Raw genomic sequence first — 15,827 nt, 5'->3', positions numbered from 1 at the left:
CCTTTACTCATACAATAAGCATAACATTTAATTACCCTTGCACTCAGTAATAAAGTGATTTGTAACGCAACGCCAGCCAAAAGTGCTCATTTTGGCAAAGCAGCTCTATCATGCTGCATACCTAGGCAGAGTAGACATGTCTCTGCAAACACTGTCATCTCTAGATGTCAGGGGAGAGCTCATTCAGACCCTGCTTACATGGATAAGAGGGTGATGGTGGGATTACTTCCTCACCTGGGGAGAATGAATTCTTCACAGATGGGGGTGAGGTTCCCTTCAATCTGAAGCTCTTGCTTTTCTTGTGCTTCTCCTGGTACCATGGGGGTATATGACACTGGAGGATGGTCTGTTGATGCCTGTGACTGATGAGGTTCCAGTGTGTGATTCTTTCTAGCTGGTACCCTGTAAAACCGATCATCATAGACACCCCCAGGAATTCCAGTAGGCCCACTGAGAAGGAGGTGAGTAGGGAAAGGGTCACTAAAGGTATTCATATCCCTGAGGTCTACAGTGCCTGGTGGACTTTGGAATGTCCTCTTCAGTAAACTGACCTCAGAAGGGTGTGATCATACGGTACTGAGGTAGAGCCCTGTGCAGAGACCTCAGAGTCAGAAGTATCATCCCCTGGACTAAAAGGGGGGCATTGGCCATTGGTGTTGGTACCAAGGGATGGAAGTCCAACCTACATGCAGGTTGAAGCTGTCAGAGCAGTACCGAAGAGGGGGCTTTGGTGGAGCTCCTTACTAGGCGAGACTCCGGTTCATCCAAAATAAGAAGGTCCTCCAAGGAACAGAATCTGTAGGGTGGCGGAGGGCTATGATAGCCTACGGCCGTAGCCTCAGTTGGTGCAGGAACTGGGAATGTGGATTGGTGCTGAGGAAGAGCTGGTGCACGTGATACCAGACAGGCCGACTGGGCAGCAATCTCTGACGTCAGAGCTCCAGGGAGACAACAGTACTGGGGTGCAGGGAGAAGGCCTGTGTATGTCACGGTGCCAAGAGGTGTTAGACAGTACCGAAGTAGAAACCACGCTGCGGGTGGAGAACTTCTCCTCACGCAACTTCTTATGCAGTACCAGCGCCTTGGTACAGATTTCAGTTGGAGCCTTAGCTGTACCCCTCAAGGGACATGAGGTCTCCTGGAAGTGAGTTTTAATAGGTGACTTATCCCTGTTCTGTTTTCCTGGTAGGGGACAGAAGCTTCTTTTTCTCAGAAGCCTTAGCTTCTGGAGTGGCTGCTGGAACTCCAGCTGACATCAGGGCAGCCTGAGATGTAGAGGCCAACATATAGGGGAAGAAGTGGATCCTGATGGAGTTCGGGACCATTCCTTTAAGAGGAGCTTCAACCAAGCCTCTCTGTTCTTTCTAGACCTGCCTTTGAACCCTGAGCAGACCTTGCACTTTGATGGTATATGGGTGTTTCTGAGACACTAGAGACAGCTAGAATGCACATCGCCACAGAGAAAAGACCTGTGGGGCAGGTCTGGGACAGTTTAAATCCTGGGGTGTTTGGCATAACGCAGAACCTCAAGCACTAAACCAGAAGTCCTGGAAAAAGGAGAGGGGACTCCCCCCTTTAAAGCACTACTGTGCTGAAATTAAATAAAATACGAAAATAACTCAATGAGAAAAAAATTCATAGTAAGTATGAAAAGGCAGGAAACTGTAGAACAGCAGACACCAAATGCTCCAACTCAACCATCAGGTAGTTTAGAAGGAACTGAGTGGCAGCATGCCCAGGCCTCATATGGGAGTACAAGTTGCTGCTCTGCCAGGCATGGGCTGATGGACACTGCTTTACAGTCTCCATCGAGAGTTCACAGGCACCGCACATCCTTCAGTGGAGCACTCATAGGGACATACACTCTAAGAAGAACAGGAGAATTCTAACCTGAGAGCCATTTAGGTACCAGGCCTTGAGCCAGGGAGTGTTCAGGCTGAGGTGACAAATGTTTCCCGAGTCCTGAAGGAGGAGGCTGGGAGCCAGCAGGAGATTTCTGGCCTGCCAGGAGGAGAGGCAAGGCAGATGTGGAAACCACACCTGTCTCGGCGAGGTTGAGGCAATCAAGATAATTGTAGTGTTGTCCCATCTGGTTTTGTTGAGGATTAGCAGCATTAGAGAGAAGGCAGACAGGAGACACTTTATCCAGGAAAGGAAAAAAGGCATCCCCAAGGGAGTGGCGCCTGAGGAATCTCTTAAGCGGAATTTGCACAGTTCTGTTGGCAGTGGTGGCCAAAGGTTTTTGTACAAAAAACCCAGAGCAAGGAATATCTGTGTGTGGATGTGCTGAGATCCCAACTCACGATCCTGAGTGAAATGTATGCGGAGGGCATTAGCTATACTGTTTTGAAGACCAGGCAAATAAACTGTTCAGATTCAGAGTTCAAAGCAGAAGGGACCACCAGATCATCAAGTCTAACCTCCTGTAGATCACAGGCCTCGATCACCACACAGCACTCTCACACTAAACCCAACTGAGAATGAACCAAAGTATTTCAGCCCCCAAGAAAACTAGATTGTTATGTGCCACGGAGAATAAGAGGGACCAAGGTGCACGTGTACCTGAGGCCCCTGCAATGGTAGGGAAGAGATTAAATGATATATATCCAGATATACCTTGGCAAGTGACCAATACCCACATACTGCTGAGGAAGGCCCCCAAAAAATCTAAGTTCACTGCCAATCTGACCCCACATTATGACGATCAACTAGATCCTGAGCAAGTAAACAAGAACCAGCCAGCCAAGCACCCGAGAGAGAGAACACTTGGTGCCATGTCAGAGCCCTGGCAAGCCCCATCTAATGTCCTGTTGGGGGCTTATTCCTTCACCCACTTACTTCCCTGGTCCTTCTCGCATGAACAGAGAGCAATAATACCCAAAGTCCAAAGGTGCAAACAATTCAATGTTTATTGGGGTGAACTTCCAGCAAGCATGATTCCAGTTTCCTTCCTTAGTGTCCCCCTTCCCAGCTCTGACACCACAGAGCCTTACACCTGTGTCCCTGTTCCCATTCCCCGCCTGAGCAAAACATGATTCCAATTTCCCTATCCCCATTCCGTTCCCATTCCCTTCCTTAGCAAAACATGATTCCAATTCCCCACCCCCATTCCCTGTTCCCATTCCCCCCACACCCACTCACTTCCTGATTGACTGCAGACTATATAGTAAAACTTGAGTTCTGCTTAGCTATACCTTAACCAACCATTTTCCTGAAATTTAACCAATCCTAACATATTTTAACATGATTATGTAACCAATTATATCCCACCACCTTAATTAGTTTACACCCAGCAAAATTAATTATACAGCAGACAGAAACAATCACAGAACCAGAGACCATGCAAATAAACAATAGCAAAGTGGGAACTATAATAACAAAACAATACAGAAGTGAGGATTTTACATCCCAGCTATTGATAAGTGAGTTCTTGCCAGGCAGGATGCTATCAGACTAAGTTTCCTTTTGCATTTTCGAGGCACTTCCCTTTCTCTGGAGGCGATAGACATTATCAGGACAGGACTGTATTCCTAACAGCCCAATAGCACCTTCTGTCATTGTGACTAGTTTGGAATGTGAGGATGTGACCGTTCGCTTCCCAGCTTATGGCTCCCTCTGCTGCTTAGCCAAAGGCCTTAGCCTAAGAACAGGGCCTCAGACTGTCACAGTAAGAGAAGGACCTTACACCGGCAGACAGTGATTTTGATTCTTTCTTTTATACCTCTATAACTAGCTAAGTGATAAGAATACACCTAAATTCTTAGAGTATACGCCTTTACAGACAGGTCTAAATATCTATATCCTAACATGTCCCATTTCCTGTTGTGATCATCCCCCATGCTTCAGAGGAAGGACATTAAAAACAAAAGCAAAATACATTGGCAGAAGGGAAAATTGTTTCCTGACTCCTGCTAGTGGCCAACTGAAATTCCGAAGCATAAGTTTTTACAACTGTAAGACAGAAACCAGAAGTGGGCCCCAGGGTGGCTGAGCCCTGCCCGCTACCATCACAAACAACCCAGTTATAGAAACTTCTTCTAATTTCCAACCTGAATTTGTTCATGGCCAGTTTATATCCATTTGTTGTGTCAACATTGTCTTTCAGCTGAAATAGCTCATCATCCCTTCGTGCTATTTACCTTTCTGATGTATTTATCAACAGCAATCATACCCCTTCTCACCTTTTTTTTTTTTTTTTTTGCGCTACTAAGCAAACCTAGTTCTTCCAGTCTCCTACGACAGGTCCTCCATTCCCCGATCATCCTAGTAGCTCTTCTTTGCACCTTTTCCAGTTTAAATTAATCTTTTTTTAAACATGGGTGACCTGACTTAAACACAGTATTCCAAATGAGGTTTTACCAGTGCTTTATACAGTGGCATTAATACTTCTTTATCCCTACTGGAAATGCATCATCTGATACATCCTAGAATCACATTTGTTTTTTACTCAGCCGAATCACATTGGTGGCTCATAGTCATCTTTTGATCAACCCACACATCCAAGTCTCTCTCCTCTGTCATTTCCACTGATGAGTCCCCAGTTTGTAGCAGAAATTCTTATGATTAGACCCTGGAAAATTATCCAGTTCTCCTGATTAGAGTGCATTAAGCTCTAAGTTTTTCTTGCACCTCAGATGTGGCAATTTCCATGTCTAGGCATCTATTTCCGTCAGCCCTTTTGCTTTCATGCATATGTTCCATATGATCATCCTTAGTGAACACCGAGGCAAAGTATTCATTTAGTTTTTGGGCCATACTAGATTATCTTTCATTACCTTCCCATCCACACTGCATAGTGGCCCAGCCTCATCCTTCCTTATTTTTCTCTCTCACTCTCTCTAAAAAAAACCCCTCTAATTCATTTTAATTTCCTTGGCAAGAGTTAATTCAGCTTCACTTTTAGTAATTCTCACTTTATTCCTATATTTTCTAACCTCTACACGGGAGCTCTCTTTGCTGATCAATTCCTTTTTCCATTTCCTATAGCCTCTTTGCTTACTCCTAATAACCTTTTTGTGCTAAGTTATTCCCTCAGCTGGACCTGGAGCCTTTCCCTACAAGTTTTTCCCTCTTGCTTGGGATGCAAACTTCAGATAGTTTTTGTATAGTCAATTGAAGGAAATTCCAAGCATCTTCCACATTTAAGTCCTTGAGCTCTTCAGCACAGCTGACTTCATCTAATTCCTTTAATTTCCCCAAACCTGCCCCCCTTTTGAAATACAAAACCATATTTGATGACCTGCCTTTAATTATCCTTCCACTTAATTTAAATTGAATCAACTTGTGATCACTCAATCCAAGGTAATTTCCTACAACTATCTATTCTGTGATGTCCTTACTACTTACCAAAACCGAGTCTAAAATTGCATCACTTCTTGTTGATTTGGTGATAATCTGCTGGGGTGGGCTTCTCACCAGTTCCATACATCACCTGCCTTTGAGCTGAGGAAATGGGATCTCATTCCCCCTTGTCGATTTATGTAGTATGTAGCAGGCACTATTGTCATTCATTTTGCAGACGGACTGACCTATCATGGGAAGGAAGTGCTGGCAAACTTATCTTACGGCTCTGCACTCCAGAATGTTGATATGAAGGGTAGAATCCTGGGTGGACTATTTGCCCTGGATAAGTGTAGTACTGTAAATGGACTCCTCACCTTAGGAGGGATGCATCCAAAACTATTGTGACAGTGGGAGGGAGGGGTTGATGGGAACTCCTAAGCACACCTTGTCTAGATTCTTTCACCAGTCGAGGGAGACAGGTACATGGCTGGAGATAGAGAGCAACTTGTTCAGAGTGTCTCTGTTGGGGGCAAAACTGAGCCAGTTTTGGAAACAAAGCAGTGGTAAGTGGGTGTATAGTGTGACAAAGGTACATGTTGTCACATGCTTGAGAAGTAAATACTCTGAGGGCAGTAGAGAGTCCAAAAGGGACGATTTGATACTGATAAGTGTCCTGACTTACAACAAAGCATAGGAATCTCTTGTGATAGGGATATATTGTGACATCAAAGCACGTGTCCTGAAGGTCAAGTAGTCTTCCAGATCCAGGCATGGAATGATAGCTACAATGTTACCATCTTGAACCTCTGTACCCTGACAAAGGTATTCAGCATCCTGAAATCTAGTATTGGCCTCCATCCACCTGTCTTTTTGGGAACCAGGAAGTACTTGGAATAAAATCCCTTTCCTCTGTACTCACTGGGGACTGATTCCACAGCTCCTACGTGGATGAGGGAGAAAACCTCTCATCTCTGGAGAGGTTTCTGAGATGGATCCCTGAAAAGGGATGGGGGAGTATGGACTGAAAATGGATGGAACAGCCCAATGTTATAACCTCAAAGACCATCTGCTCCCATATGTTGCAGAAATGGGAGAGATGATCCCCAAAGGGTGGGAGGATGGGGAAGGATGGTGCAGCAACAGATCCAGGTCATGGGGGTGCTTGAGGCCCTCAACTAAGGCATCAACATGAATGCTTTGTAGATGATGTCTGCTGTGTTGAATCCAGATGCAATGGTTGCAGTAGTTTGCCCTCTGCATTATAAATTTATTTTTAAGTGACTCCAACACCTTTGGTAGCTGGGAAACTGAGCTGATCAGGATTTATGAAATGGCTGAAACTGACTTGTTTGCAGGCCTATCTATGCCTAGTGAATGGTCACCCTGGAATCCTTCAGAGAATGCAGGGACTCATCCGTGGACTTGCTGAATAATTTAAGCCCACCAAAGGCAAGGTTCTCTGTGGTGTTTTGGATTTCACCAGAGTCCTGCAACCAAGAAACTTAATGCATATCCACAGCTGTGGAGATGGAGCGTCAGCTGCATTGAGAGAAGCTTGTAAAGCTGTCCTCACTAGAAGATGTCCCTCTGCAATGAGGGCCTAAAATTGCTCCCTATGCTTTACATTTTGAATAGTTAATGCAGTTATCCTTTTGCAAGAATCACCTGATGATCAGTAATTCTGAACTGCAGGGTGGCAGGTGAGTAACTTTTATGACCAAAGAGATCAAGGGACCAAAAGTCCTTATCAAACTGTGTAACCTTGCAATGGTATTGCCTGTTGCATTCATTTACTGGATCCATGACCAAGGAGTTAGGGGCTGGATGGAAAATAAAAATTCTGAGTCCTTAGCCAGAACATACTTTTTCTCTGCTCTCTTAGCTGTTGAGGGAGGGGGATCAGTGGCAGGAGTCAGCCAAATTGTCTTTGCGGATTCTAATACCACCTCATTTACAGAAAGCACCACCTGTGCGAAAGACGGTACATGAAGAACATTCAACAACTTAGGCCGTCTCTTGGTCGTCTTCAGACAGTATTTGAAAAGTATCTGCTGCCCTTTTCATCAAGTTCTGAAATTGTTTGACATAATCTAACAGTAGAAGGAAGGGACATAATTACTCCATTCAGAAAGGATGATGAAATATTCATCTGAGGAGAAGCCTCCTTATCAGTCCTTGCTTCTTGCTCCTCTTGCAATGGAAATTGCTGTGGGGGAACAGAGGGAATCTGGGAGTGCTGTCCATGGCATTCCCTAAGAGCACTAGGTACCGTGGAAAACTGTTGGCAGTATACAGCCCAAGGGTACCAATATGGCCAGTGGGAGGATGTTCATAAGGAAGCAGGGGAGGAATTCAGGATTGGTCATACCAAGGAGGTTGCTGAGGACAGGATTGCACAAACCTTGAAGTATCCATTGATGGAGCAGGTTCAGGAGATTCCAATCTAGAGAAGGATCTCAAGTGCCACACTTCAATGGGATGTGAGTAGAGGTGGTTGTCGCTGACTATGAAGGCCAGAGAGCAGGAGATGCAGTTCTTGAATCCTGGGATCCTGGACATCCTAATCACCTCATATGGAGGTACAGGAAGGCTCCCCAGCCCTGACTCCTAAAAACTACACTTAACTATAAAAACTGATCTAAAAACTGTTTATAATTAGACACAGAGGAAGCTATGCCAGCGCTGCGGACACTGAAAAAATTCCATCTCAGACCATAGGTGGCAGAACAGAAATAGAAAGACGGTTGGTCCATGCTGTGCAGTACGCTTTTGATTGGGAGCATGAGGAGAGGGGTACAGGCACAGACCAATGGACACTACTAGCAAGAATCTTCTGGTCTTAGGTGCATGGAACACATGTGCACCCACAGTGGAATATACATAGGAACCACCGCCCAAAACAAAGCTCTTCTGTTGACTTGTCTTCATGCCACGGTTGTTAGAAAAGTGTATACAGTTACAAAGTAATTTCTGATGAGACACAGTGTCTTGTAAGGACACTGGGATAGGTTTTTGGGCATGTCTCTCTGGAGACAGGGAGCTAGATGCTAGGACAGAAGCGACCTTCAGGTGGAAACGCTAGGAACAAAGCAAGCACAGGAGGAAGCTTAGATTGACGTTTATATCTTATTTGAGTAATGAAGGCAAATCCCAGAAAGGGGATGCATTCTGGATGCTAATTCAGTTTATGCATTCTGTACTGAGTGAAAGGGATGCTTGCTTGCTCACAGTACACTATCAGGAAATACATGCACATTTTGAAAACTTGTACTGGAGGAAAAGGGGAAACCCAATACCTTTAGAAACTAATCAACTTCACTTTTCTTTGCAGTTCCCAGATCATAAGTGCAGATCAGTTGATGCATCATCTTTGCAAAAACACAATGCTTTCAGCTCACTTTCTAGTGGACAGGTGTCCACACCACACAACTGCCACTGTATTTGCACTCATTGGTATGCCAGACCTCACAGAAGACAAAGATTGAAGCATTATGGACAATGACCTCCTACCACAAGGCCCCATTCAGTCGTTCCCAAGACTGAACGCTTTTCCACCTAATCCCTCTCACAATGTCCATTCTCCATCACCAGTGACAAATGCTACTGTTCTTACCTTCCAGCCTTGTAATATCAGTGACATTTAAATTCTCTCCTCTCCCATATGCAGCCTCTTGCTAACTCATGACTTATTAATCTCACATATAATTAAAATCTGCTTTCCTCACTATATTCAATGCTCAAACCCTTTGTCCATGAGTTCAACTGCGATTACTCTTCCTCCTATCCAGCCTTCTCATTCATCTCTCCCTATTCCAGTTTAAACAAAATATTGCTATTTAAAATTATCTCTTGCCACTCCCGCCTTCATTGAATGCCTCCAGCAGTGTTTCTTTACTACATCAGATCCAACTCCAACTTCCCTAATCAATCTCACTGTGCTACGGTGCTGTTCTCATTTTTCCCTAGTCCGTCGTCCTGCTCAGAAGACTCCTCCCAGTCCTTTTCTGTTATAGATCCTTTCATCTTTTTCACTTGCTCTTGGCTTTGCACCTTCATTCATATCGACCAATTTGCCTGGAACAGTCTCCCACTTTTTGTCCACTTCATCACAAACTTCTACCAGGAACTGTCATTCTTCCCATCAATAATCTCTACACCATCCCAAATTTTGTCTATCAGGCTGTAAGCTTGATGGAGCACCGACTGTTTTATTCTGAAAAACACAAAAATATAACTGTATATAAAGGATTAATAATGGCAGAGGTGTGGTTCTCTCTAGTGTAAAGCTGAGGTTCACTGTCAGGAAAGCATGGAAGAAACTTGTGCTTCCACAGCTCATACCCTACTTGTTCTATAGATAGAAAATGTCACTTGTTAATTTAGCATCTTTTAACTAGCATTCAGTTCACACACACAAAAACCCTCACCTACAGCAAAGCAGAGCTGTATTTATGGTAATACTATATAATGTTAAAAATACTTAATTTATGCAGGAATGGCATGACAAAACCAAGTATACAGCAGGTAGAAAATCTCCCAGAAATTAAACTTTAAATTACTAAAGCACATCTTTATTTTGCAATTAAACAATTAAGATTCACAAGTAAACTATATATTTTTTCAAGTTTGCACCTAGACAACCATTTGCCAATTGAAATTAAATATATCCACAAAATATGTATAACAGCATTTATTTCACATAATAGAATGAAATTGTTCTTAAGACTAAAACAAGACTTCTTAAATGTTAACTAGCATATTTATCTTGGGAGCTGCTGGTATTCTGTAGAATGTTAGTGTACCATATTAATCGCAAGAACTTTCATTTTACCAGAATGAGGACACACAAGGCTCTTTGAAGTATACAGTAGCTGCAGTGACAAAAGCTGAATTTCTTTTCACATTGTCCAGTGTTGACCAAATTCAAGTTTATTTTTCAACTGAGCAACCTAGACGATGTGTTTTCTGAATAGGTTTATCTGACGAGCAATTGTACAAATTCATAGGCAAAAATCTACTTAAGGGAAGAGCATATTTTAACTTTAACAGAAAGATTTTAATAGAATTGGGCTAAATAACAAAGGAGCTATTTAACCTTGGGGGATGATCTACTTACACATTCATAGACACTCACTAAGCAGTATGAAACCCAATTGAAATCAGACATATGCAAAGCTGCAGCAGAAAATGCAAACTTATTACCCATAAGTGACTTGCAAATAAATACTGCCACCGATGATTGTGAATATGACCCAGACAAGATTTTCCCCCGTTTGTATTTTCACATATAGTATAGCACCTGTTACAGAAAAACACACAAGAATAGCTTTGCCAAATTCACTAGTTAAAACTAGATCACTGATAAGTGAGCTACCTGAAATAAAGTTACATCTACATAATAGGAAATTAAAGTCTAGTTTTTCTTATTTGTTAAGATGATATGGATTGTTACTGTGGAGCCATAATATACTGAGATAATTGCACTGGGCTAGTTGTGGATATATTCTAATTAATAAAGAGAGAACAAAACAGCTTAATGTAAACTGTGTTAATCCCTTCACTTGTGTTTCAAGACTCTGCCTCGGAGTAAAAGGATTACAACTTTTTAAAAACTTACTATTGTGCATTATCTACTTATCTTTAGTTATCAAAACTCAAAATAAGCTATAACACAAGTACAAAAAAGAATTACCTGATTTTCAGGTTATTTACCTAATGTTAAAATAATGCTAAGTGACATACTTCAGTAAAACATAGCTTATTTGTAGCTAGCTGAGAGAGAACACAGAGATGAATTCAAGAGTACCCTGTAGTTTATGTTTGCACCTTGTTTTTAGTACCAGACTTTAAAATTATTATAACACAGTAAAATGGAGATTAAAAATTGTCAAGACTTATTTGACGGTGTCAGGGACATATGAAGTAAGCCAAAAACGGTTAGAAAACTGTAAAGCATTTGTACCAGGGTGCGATCCAAATCAACTCTGTACAGAAATCAGTTAAGTATCTCTCTCCAAGCCCATAACAATTTTTTTTGTCCAATAGTTAAGTCAGTAGTAAAAGCATGAGATAAAGTGCTATTTGAAATTCAAGAAACTTAGAAAAAATGAACCTTAAAATATTAAAACTTGCTAAATATGAAATAATGCAACGAACAAAATTGTCAACCAAGGTCTGTGAAGCAAGAACTAATGCTGAGGAATACCACAGAATGATGTATTTTGGTTATTTTGTGTTCTTTCAACATCTAGCCCCAAAAAAGCAAATAACCAGAACATTTGACTTTAAGGTGATGAAGTGTCAACTTATCCAAGAGTAATGTTTTTAAAAGAACGCAATGATTCATTCCTCCCCAATTTCTCTCAACTCACATCACAATGAGTGAAATTCACCAATCTGCAAAGGGTCAGCTTACAGCCTATGCACCCATTAAACACTTATGTTGGAAAAGTTCTCTGAAGGGGTGCATAGGTCTGTGCCAGCTCTGCATAGGGGTCAATTTGACATGTTTCATCTAACTAGCCACCTCTCCTCTGCAGGCTGATAACCCAACAATTTCAGCTTTGGTTTCTAATTATAGTGCGACAATATAGATAGGATAAAATAGGTTTATTAAAGCAAAAAAAATCACTTTCCTCTCCTAGCACCTTCCCTATCACCATTAATATACTTATCTTTGCAACTTTTAACAAATGAAATGAGACACTCCTTTACAGAGTGGATACGTTTATTGAATTTTGGCATTGGACCCCAGCAATAATCTATGGCATGTGCAATGGAGAAAAAAAAAAAAAAAAGAACACTCCTTTACTTTTAAAAAGGTTTTCTATTTTAAAATAATGGTTTTACATGTTTTAAAGGAAAATTGGGTACTGGAATTAGCAAGCCACAGATAAGCTGACATCGCTGTTCTGATGCAGTATAATGCATAGCAAACCAGAGACCTGGAATTTGTGATGCATGTGAGATTATAAATGTTTGGTCACAGGTGACTTTAGGCGATAAAATTCTGGGGACTTATACAAAGTTTTGAGTAAGCCAAATTTGAATGTGAGACCAGAATCCTCCCCAGAAACAAGGCATGGGGCACCTGCAGAGCAGGTCTGCTGGCTCTCCTACTCCCTACCTGAAGGTTTGTGGATGTTGGATCTATACAGTTTGCTGACCTACAGGCCACGCCTTTGCAATTTCCTTTCACCACTGAACACCTCCCACACCTCATACATAAGGTAATACCTGGAATACCATGCAATTCTGCTCCACCACATGTAGGGGGCTGCAGAATCTTCATGCATGACCTTCTCTGCTTTCTGTCTCCCTGCATGTTGGAACTGCAGCAGTTCAGCTGCATTTTTGCCTTCCTTTGGGTTCTGCAAAGTTATCTGCTTACTTTCCATGGGAAGGTGCCAGTTACATGGTTCCACAGCAGACCTTCTCTTGGTCTCTTCAACTGCTTTTTCAATGTTTTTATGATAGAAGATGGCAGAATGACTAAGAGGCTATCCTAAAGAAATGTTGTTGCTGGAGGAGACATGGAAAATACAATAATTTCAAATTGTAATTTGTGGAAACCGGGAAGAAACATGAGCCAGTGCTAACTGTAGTTGCCTGAATAATCTAGATTTTTTTTTTACTAGTGACTGGGGTAGAATATTTTGGAATAAAGAGTATAAAAGTAGTAAGTTTTATTGCTTAAGAATATTGTACTATTTGAAAACCAAATATCTCCAAATGCAATATAACTTGAGTGCTGATAAAACACATTTAGCTGGCTTACCGAAAGTTACTTCTCAGAGTGATTGGCTGACATCTGTGTATGCTTCATAATAAGTTACCTGTACATTACTTCATATTTAGCAAAAACAAAAAATCATGCTCCTTCCCTCCAAACACTCAAAAAAGTCAAGAGCTCCAAATTTCTGCATTTAAAAGAAAACCCTTCAGCAAAGATACTTGAAATAATAAATGGCAGTTGCAGTTTTCAATCAGGAAGCCAAAACGAAACAAAAAGAATCTGAAACATCATACATTGGCACGAACTGTCATAATATTGCTGTTATTTACAACAAAAACCATGTGATTTAAAGAAAAACTGCATTAGTATCATGGAAGCGTTACAAATTTTTTTACATTTTTTTCCTTTTCTTCCCCTTCCACGCCAACTTTTATTTTAAACAAATGGTATGAAAATAATTATCCATAAAATCCAACAGTCATAACACTAAACACGTATAGGTCATTAGGTCTGAAAGATACATTCATGTTTTGTACACCACGAAACACAGTTTTTTTTCTTTTGCGGCTAATGATACAGATCTTCATAACCCAAAGTAAAATATTTAGCAGTTTTGACTTTTTTCAGCCACAGAAAAATATTTTTAAGGCCATTTATACCACAACAGGTAGAAACATTTTTTTGAACTAATGCTTTATGGTGCAAATAAGGCTTTGATGCTTTTCAATGCTGCTCAAAAAAGTCTTAATTATCACCATATATGTGCCTTTAGGGAAGCTAAAAAACCCCCATAACATTTGTCTATAAACTTGTTGCCCTACTTTCAGCTAATATACTGATTTTTGGGATTTTTTTTTTTTCACTGCAGCTGGTTAGTACAAGAAATCAGTTTAAGTCAATGGAGATGAAGACTTCTAAGAAGTCTTATGTTCCTGGTCTCTATCTGAAATCAATACAAAAAAACAGTCAATAATATACTCCACTCAATTGTGGTATAAATGGATCTTGCAAACTCAAACTGCTTTGGTGACCTTACATAAGAATATTTAAATATGTAAAATACCAGTAGTACACAATGTTGCTATAAATTCTCTATTCCTCCTTTCCCTCAGTAAGAGTATGAAAAAGGGCAATGCCATTATTTTCACTTACAACTTGGCTATGAACATAAAATATCTTAATATAATAGATGTATATTTTAAAATTTAATTTTTTAGACATTAAGTGCTTAGTTAAATTAGTAGGGCTGTCAATAAATCGCAGTTAACTCATGTGATTAACTAAAAAAATTTACTACGATTAAAAAATTTGAACACAATGAATTGCACTGTTAAACAATAGAATACCAACTGAAATTTATTAAATATTTTTGGATTTTTTCTACATTTCAAATATATTGATTTCTATTACAACACAGAATACAAAGTGTACAGTGCTCAGTTTATATTATTATTTTCATTACAAATATTTGCACTGTAAAAATAATATTTTTAAATTCCCCTCATACAAGTACTGTAGTGCAATTTCTTTGTCGTGAAAGTGTAACTTTTAAATGTAGATTTTTTTTTATGTAAGTGCACTCAAAACCAAAACAATGTAAAACTTTAGCGCCTAGAAGTCCACTCAGTCCTACTTCTTGTTCCGCCAATTGCTAAGACAAACAAGTTTGTTTACATTTACAGGAGATACTGTTGACTGCTTCTTATTTACAATGTCACCCGAAAGTGAGAACAGATCGCATGGCACTTTTGTAGACAGAGTTGCAAGGTATTTACATGCCACATATGCTAATCATTCATGCCCCTTCATGCTTCTGCCACCATTCCAGAGGACATGCTTCCATGCTGATGATGTTCGTTAAAAAAAAAAGTGTTAAATTTGTGACTGAACTGCTCGGGGGAGATTTGTATGTCTCTTGTTTTGTTTTACCCACATTCTGCCATATATTTCATGTCATAGCAGTCTCAGATGATGACCCAACACATGTTCATTTTAAGAACACTTTCACTGCATATTTGACAAAACACAAAGAAGGTACCAATGTGAGATTTCTACGGATAGATACAGCACTCGAACCAAAGTTTAAGAATCTGAAGTGCCTTCCAAAATCTGAGAGGGACGACGTGTGGAGAATGCTTTCAGCTGTCTTAAAAGAGCAACACTCAGATGCAGAAACTATAGAACCCGAATCACCAAAAAAGAAAATCAACCTACTGTGGTGGCATCTGACTCAGATGATGAAAATGAACATGCATCGGTCTGCTCTGCTTTGGACTGTTATCAAGTAGAACCCATCAGCATGGACATGTCTTCTGGCTGAAGCATGAAGTGACATATGAAACTTTAGCGCATCTGGCACATAACTATCTTGCAATGCCAGCTACAACAGTGCCATGCGGAAGCCTGTTCTCACTTTCAAGTGATACTGTAAACAAGATGTGGGGAGCATTATCTCCTGCAAATTGTAACCAAACTTGTTTGTCTGAGTGATTGGCTGAAGTAGGACTGAGTGGACTTGTAGGTTCTAAAGTTTTACAGTGTTTTGTTTTTGAATGCAGTTATATATTTTGTACAATTATATTTGGTATAATTCTACATTTGTAAATTCAACATTCATTATAAAGAGATTGCACTACAGTACTTATATTAGGTTGTAATAAAAATAAATATAAAATGAGCACTGTACACTTTGTATTCTGTGTTGTAATTGAAATCAATATATTTGAAAATGTAGAAAACATCAAATAATATTTAAATAAATGGTATTCTATTAGTGTTTAAAGTGCAATTAATTTTTTTAATCATGCGA

The 15,827-nt window shown here is 40.5% G+C and overlaps 1 protein-coding gene across 1 annotated transcript in view; it reads right to left on the bottom strand.

Moving 5' to 3' along the window:
* Window positions 1-2,839: 2,839 nt before the first annotated feature.
* Window positions 2,840-15,827, bottom strand: part of PTPN4 (protein tyrosine phosphatase non-receptor type 4) — a 236,161-nt gene continuing 223,173 nt past the window's right edge. The window contains exon 27 of the mRNA XM_073305038.2: window positions 2,840-9,496. Within this exon, the coding sequence (XP_073161139.1) occupies window positions 9,425-9,496 (72 nt within the window). The 3' untranslated portion in view covers window positions 2,840-9,424. The remainder of the gene's footprint in view (window positions 9,497-15,827) is intronic.

This window comes from Lepidochelys kempii, chromosome 11, assembly GCF_965140285.1.
Source record: "Lepidochelys kempii isolate rLepKem1 chromosome 11, rLepKem1.hap1, whole genome shotgun sequence".
Classification (NCBI taxonomy): Eukaryota; Metazoa; Chordata; order Testudines; family Cheloniidae; genus Lepidochelys; species Lepidochelys kempii.
This window is presented reverse-complemented; position numbering and strand designations above follow the sequence as displayed.